Source organism: Equus quagga, chromosome 7 (genome assembly GCF_021613505.1).
Source record: "Equus quagga isolate Etosha38 chromosome 7, UCLA_HA_Equagga_1.0, whole genome shotgun sequence".
Taxonomy (NCBI): domain Eukaryota; kingdom Metazoa; phylum Chordata; class Mammalia; order Perissodactyla; family Equidae; genus Equus; species Equus quagga.
Window position 1 is genome coordinate 46,585,184 of NC_060273.1, and position 6,676 is coordinate 46,591,859.

A 6,676-nucleotide genomic window follows, 5' to 3' on the forward strand; every position below is an offset into this window, starting at 1 on the left:
ACTAGACTTGGGGGGTTCCAGTCCAGCCAGCAATAGGCGCTCAAGAGCAGGCTGTTATGTGCCGACCAGGAGGGAGCATCCTCATGCCCAAATCCAGCTGGCCCCCAGGACACTGTCCTTGCTCGAAGTCAGTTTCCATTGGCAAGTCAAGACAGGTAGGTAGGTGTTCCAAGGTGCTCCAGAGTCACTCTGCCCTAGGGGCAGGGTGCCCACTAGGGGTGGTAACCCTCATTACACCACTTTCATTCCCTTGAACAGCTGCCTCAAACCGCCAAACCATTTCCTTTAAAAAAGGGGCTCAAATCCTGGGCAGGATAGTCATTAAAGGAAACTAACCAAGGATGCGGAAAATGTGTGGTTATGCCAAAAGGATGCTGTTAGGTCACGGAGGAGGATCCTGGAGCTCAGGAGCACCTGGCCCTGCCCCACTTCACAGCATGCCCCACACTCACCCAGGCTTGGGGGTTTTTAAATTTTTATTTCAAAAGCTTGGATAGCTTCAATATCCAGGTCGTGGCAAAATCAGGACACGTGTAAAATACCTTACAATACATTAGATTCCCAAAAGGTACCAAAAAGTACAGTAAAATTAACACTTCCATTACAGGAAATGTATGACACAAATAATATAAAATTAAAAGGTGAAAAAAAGGTGACACTGGTTTCCTAAGATACAATTTACTCTTTACAACCAGGGTCCACAGGTCCAGGCTGCAGAGCGGCAGCGGGAAGCACTCTCTAATCTGGTTCTGCGTAACCCGGTGATAAAATCAGCCCATAATACCGCTCCGGCCTCTGAGACACCACACGCTGCCTAAACAACTAGAGCTCTGGAAATAGTAAACAGGAGAGTGATTTCCAGGGGACATTTTAAATAAGATGCACATGGGACAGGCCATAGAAAGTATGCCAAGTTAAATTTGGTACATAATTGTTTGTGTTCACTCGATATCCAAACAAAGCGTGTGCGGTCGGTCGGGCACTCCTGCCGAAGCCTCAGTATGGCTTGTAGTTATTCTGATGGCCACCGCGTCGCTGGCTCTTCCCGTAATTTGTACTACCCTGACCTAGAGACAAGAACAACAGTGATAGCAGCTACGACTTACTGAGCATTTCCCCCTGTGCCAGGCGCTTGACGTGCATCCTCACGGGAGCCAACGACCTGTCCGGTAGGGATATCTTCCCCACCTTTCTGAAACCCACAAGCTCAAGAGCTCAAAAGTGGTGTAAGCTCCACAGTGGCTGAGCCAGGCCACAAAGCCCAGCCTGTCGGACTCCAAAGCCCCTGCTGCCAATGGCCCCTGCACTGTCTGTCCTGCCTCCCAGGGTGGGTGAACGGATGGGGCCTCCCTCTCTCCTACTTACTGTAGTCGTAGCCGGGGCCGTAGCCGTAATAGCCATAGGGCGAGTAGTCGTAGCCGCCATAGCCGGGCCCGTAGCCCTGCTGGTAGCCGTAGCCCTGGTTCCAGTAGCTGCCGTAGCCCTGATTCCAACTCTGACTCTGACCTGTGGGGGGAGCAGGGCACAGGGGCCCATGGACCATTTAGCACACGCAGGAGCTAGGATGGAGGGAATCCTGCCCTTTGGGTGGCGGGGTTACTATGGCAACTCAGAGGTAGAAGCCAAGGGGCTGCTGTCCTGGTGTAGAGGGCCCTGGGCCCAGCCCTGCACCTGCAGAGACCCAAGCTGGGGATGGGAAGGCCCAGAGAGAATGTCACACTAACTTCACTCGGGGCGGATGAGGCAGGAGCTGACTCTCACTCAAACCACCCTCTGGATCACCCCCACCCTCCCTGGCAGCTTAGCCCTAAAAAGGATGGAGTTCAGGCTTTGGAGTCAGAGGGGCCTAGGACTGAAGGAGACAAAGCGCCTGGCACAGCCCTGCCCTACCTTCTGACCACCCACCCACGGGTACACCAAGACTCAAGACAGCCACAGAGCCAACCCCTTCATGCCCCCCCTCCCTCAGAGTGCAGTGCCACTGCCCCCTCTGCCCTGGGGCCCCCGGCCACAGGAGGAAACGGGCTCTTCCACTTCAAGCAGCAGCACAGCCTCGACTCAGCAGCACCATTCCTGCTCTTGCCCACCCTGCTGCAATGAGCACCGAGGCCAGAGGCCCCAAGACAGGCAACGGAAGCTCCATGCAGGCAGGGAAACAGGACCCATCTTCATCCCAGCTCCACTCACCTCCTCCACTTCCACCGCCACCACCGCTGCCTCGGTTCCCTCGGTTTCGGTTCCCGCGACCCCCAGAGCCATATTGCTGCTGTTGATAGACCTCTTTGGGCTGAGCCACCTTGATTTCACACTGAAAGCCAAGAAGACAGTGGGTCAGGTTGCTAAGACAAGCTGTGGGCACAGAGCGCACAAAAACCTTCACTGACAAACATTCAGATGGCAGATCTGGTCTGTCTGCTCAATTAAAAAATACGCTGGGGAGGGGCTGGCCTCGTGGCCGAGTGGTTAAGTTCGCGCGCTCCGCTGCAGGCGGCCCAGTGTTTCGTTGGTTCGAATCCTGGGCGCGGACATGGCACTGCTCATCAAACCACGCTGAGGCGGCATCCCACATGCCACAACTAGAAGGACCCACAACGAAGAATATACAACTATGTACTGGGGGGCTTTGGGGAGAAAAAGAAAAAAAATAAAATCTTAAAAAAAAAAAAAAAAAATACGCTGGGGAGCTGGCCCCGTGGCCGAGTGGTTGAGTTTGCGCGCTCCGCTGCAGGTGGCCCAGTGTTTCGTTGGTTCGAATCCTCGGCACGGACATGGCACTGCTCATCAAACCACACTGGGGCAGCGTCTCACATGCTACAACTAGAAGGACCCACAACGAAGAATATACAACTATGTGCGAGGGGGCTTTTGGAGAAAAAAGGAAAAAAATAAATCTTACCAAAAAGACAAAAATATGCTGGGATGAGAAGCCACATTTGGGCTAAAGGCTCTCAGAGCCACATCTATAATCTAGACAGACCAAGACTCACACTAGGGCCTTTTTGCCTCAAACTTTTCCCCAGAGAACACATCCAGGAGATGATCAATACAACCCTAGGTAAGCTGATGGCAGTCCTGGGGCAGCCCGATGTCTAAGAACTGGGAGGAGAGGGTCAGCTGGGCCAATGCCAGCCCAAGGTAGCAAGACACTACAGGCGTTAGGCCTGGTGCCTCCTTAGTCCTACTAGCAAAGGGGTCAGAGGCGGCTTCCCAGATGATGGGCCTTAGAGAGTTAACAAGAACTTCTCTTTTTTCTTTTTACAGAAAAAATGAAGCATCCCACTCAAATACACTACTGAGATGATGGTCATGACCTCCAACTTACAGAGGAAGGAAGCCACTGAGGCTCAAGGCAGGGCTTGCTAGAGGCCATACTGCTATCCCTCCCCCAGCCACACTGCTCTGTGGTTGGGTGGGCCAGATGTCTGTGTCCCCTCAGGGCCCAAAGAGTCAATTTCCTTTTTGCTCAAAAATGTGCCCGCTGTGGGTGGGGGTAGGGTCAAGGACCTTTCACTGCTCTGGCTTAAATAAATCATTAAGTGTATTCTTTAGACAAAGTACCCTGACTCATACAACCCCTCCCCCATTAAATTCAGTTAAAAAAAAAAGTTCATCTTACCAAGGTGTCCCCATACAAGCATCTGCCTACAACAAATTGGCAAATTACCCCCACCCAGTGATGCAATCTGTTGTTTTCTATCCTATCAAATTAAAAATGCTGAATACAACTAAATACACTTATTTCAAAACCTACTATCAGCAGTTTGACTAATGCTGCCCTTGTGGCTCTTCCTGAGAAAAAGGCCTCCCTGTGTGTCACTGTCACTGGCTTAACAATTAATGGGATAATGTCTTACCAAACTGCCTCGCAGCTCCAATCTCACTTTACGTAAAATTAAGGGCCCAATTCAGAATCCAATCTTTCCAAATTCCCAGCCGGGAGTGAGGCTTCCAGGAGCCCCACCCTACCTGTCCCACCTTATCTGGCTGCCACTCCTGCTCAGACAGAGCCTGCCACACCCTGCCACAGTGAGCCACACCCTCAACTCCCAACCGCCTCCTGGCCACCTGGAGAATACTCAAAGCATGAACTACCCTCTCTCCTGACCAGAGTTCAGGGGGACGAACTGCAATTCTCAATGCAGAGGACTCTGCTCATTTAAAGGCAAAACTGGCCCTGGATATAAGCTGGTCAGGACCCAGGGAGCTCTTTGGAAAGGATCTTTGCCTGGGATGGGGGCTGACCAAACCACCAAGGGGACGGATGCAAACTCCGATTTGGTAGGAGCAAAGTTCTGCAGCAGTGTCCACAGCAGGAAAAGACTTCACCACAAGAGAAATCAGTGAATGGCAGAAGTTCTAGAATCTTCTGGGGCCTTATACACCTGGGACTCCAGGTCTAGAACCCTTGACTTACAGCTTTAAATCAGGAGTCCAAGGGGCTACTCAGCAGGTTCTGCCTGTCCCACAGAAGCCACCCTTCCTTCCCTGCTTCCCTCACTTCCTGTGTTTACTGCCAGGCCTATCAGCTGAGGAGCTCCTTAAAGGACAAAACCATGTGCCTGCCCCTATCAGGGCAGCAGACATGGCAGGCAAACGGTAAGGGCAGATAACCCTGGAAAGCTCTTGGAGGTAGCTGGACCCCTAATGCACACCTGCAGGGGCCAGCTCTCCAGTGGCAGGCCAAGTACACAGCTGGGGACACCTTACCTTACTTCCACTGATGGTGTGAAACTTTTTCTCCAGAACCTTCTTCACAGGTTCCTCTTCTTTAAAAGTGATGAAAACAAAGCCTCGTCTTTTGTTCGACTTTGGATCCATTGGAAGCTCAATGGCTTCAATCTGTAAACACAAGGAAAGCTCAGGACTAGTGCCTCCCCCCCCCAGGGGCCCACAGGGAACTCACAGGAGAAAGGCCCACGGAGGCAAGAGAATGAACGAGAAAGAAGCCTTGTCAAGGAACGCTCCCTCCAGCCAAGGCCGCCAAGGACAAGGAAGAAGGCAACCTCAGGGCAGCTAGGCAACTCCCAGGGCCACACACTCACCTCCCCAAACTCGCCGAAGTACTCTCTGATCTTCTCCTCAGTGGCTTCTGGATTCAGACCCCCCACAAAAATTTTCTTTACTGGGTCCTTCTTCATGGCCATGGCCTTTTTGGGATCAATGACACGGCCATCCAGCCTGTGCTCCTTCTGGTCTAGGACCTGTTCAGTTCAGACATGAGACAATCAAGTTCGAACTCAGCATGACACTAGACAAGGCCCTTCTCTCTGAGCCACAAAACTCCAACACAGGTACACAAAATGCATTTCAAACCCCTCCAACTCTACCCCCAACCTGATTTCCCAACCCAGTCCTCTCCAAACTTCAAGTACAGGTGATTTACCCAGACACCTATAAATCACTCCTCAACCCCCTAGACTTTGCCCATGCTGGGTGCCCCTCTTCCTGCCCAGTCAGTCCCAGTTTAAGGCCCATCTCCTCCAGAAGTAAGGCAGTAGTGAGCGAGAGCACAGGCTGGAGCTGGGCTGCTAGGGTTGGAATCTCGCTCCACCTTTACTAAGATTGTGTGATCTCTCATATTAAAACTTCGCTGAGCCTTAGTTTGTTTTCTGTAAAATGGGGCTAAAATAATGCCTATCTTGTAACAACCTTGGGTTATTTTCGAGTCCTCACAATAAAGCATTTGCTTTACCAATTGTCCAGGATAGACAGAAAAAGATGGTAAACATCCACTGTCATCTTCCTGGACCACTCCAACCCACGCTCACTCCCCCCCTTACTCTGTATTTTTAATCCCTTTAAAAACAGAACACAAGTTCCTAATCTCTCCGCTTTCCCCAAAGCACTCAACCCCTGCAGAACAGAACCTAATCACGGTCTAGGAATGCAGTGCTCTCAAGACAGGCTGAGACTGCCGATGTACAGTGCCCAGATTACCTTCTCCACACTAGTTGCATCTTTGAAGAGGATAAACCCAAACCCTCTTGACCGGCCAGTGTTGGGATCCATTTTTATTGTACAGTCAACGACCTCTCCGAATTTGGTAAAATAATCCTTTAGGTCCTTTTTGCTGGTATCCCAGCTCAAGCCACCAACGAACATTTTTCTGAAATGGTAGGGTGACACACACGGCAAGCAAGTCTTACAAGAAAGCTGTGATTTTCAAGGGACTAGCCCTATCAAAGCGTTCACCCAAGGACTATAAATAAAGCCACCACCCGGAACAAGAGTCCATAATAGTTCTATCTTCCGAGAACGTTAGCAAATCTCCATTACCCTCCCGAACTCGACCTTGACCCTAACCAAGCTTCAGGAGCCTGTGCACCCCCAGATGAGCGAGGGAGAGGACGACAACCGGCCAGGGGTGCGGCCCTAAGCGCTCACAACCGCAAGCCGTCTCTCTAACCACCTCGCTTCCACCGGCCCCGCCAGCCGGCCTCCCCACCTCCGAGAGCCCGCTCTCAAGGAACTCGCGGCTTCCGGGGGCCGAGGCCGCGCTGCGAGCGAGGCTCCACCCCCGGCGGGAGGCGGAGGAGCGAGGCCGCGGCCGGGGCGCGCGCCAACTCCGCCTACGCAGCCCGGGCGGCCCGGGCCCCGCGCGGCCCCGGGTCCGAGCGCTCCGGGCTTCCGGGCCGCCCGCCCGCGCGAGCGCCCCGGGGCGGCGCCGAAGTCCGCC

General features: G+C 52.7%; 2 protein-coding genes across 3 annotated transcripts in view; one reads left to right on the top strand and one right to left on the bottom strand.

Annotated features, from left to right (window-relative positions):
* PHYKPL (5-phosphohydroxy-L-lysine phospho-lyase) overlaps positions 1-3,541 on the top strand; it is a 25,399-nt gene extending 21,858 nt beyond the window's left edge. Inside the window, exon 13 of the mRNA XM_046666240.1 lies at positions 3,262-3,541. Coding sequence (XP_046522196.1) covers positions 3,262-3,296 — 35 coding nt within the window. The 3' untranslated portion in view covers positions 3,297-3,541. The remainder of the gene's footprint in view (positions 1-3,261) is intronic.
* HNRNPAB (heterogeneous nuclear ribonucleoprotein A/B) overlaps positions 459-6,676 on the bottom strand; it is an 11,881-nt gene continuing 5,663 nt past the window's right edge. Inside the window, exons 3-8 of one of the 2 annotated variants that reach the window (XM_046666243.1) lie at positions 5,938-6,106; positions 5,043-5,201; positions 4,708-4,839; positions 2,188-2,308; positions 1,366-1,506; positions 459-1,067 (exon numbers count right to left, since the gene is read on the bottom strand). In XM_046666243.1, coding sequence (XP_046522199.1) covers positions 997-1,067; positions 1,366-1,506; positions 2,188-2,308; positions 4,708-4,839; positions 5,043-5,201; positions 5,938-6,106 — 793 coding nt within the window. In that variant the 3' untranslated portion in view covers positions 459-996. The remainder of the gene's footprint in view (positions 1,068-1,365; positions 1,507-2,187; positions 2,309-4,707; positions 4,840-5,042; positions 5,202-5,937; positions 6,107-6,676) is intronic. The other variant, XM_046666244.1, reaches the window with a different exon arrangement.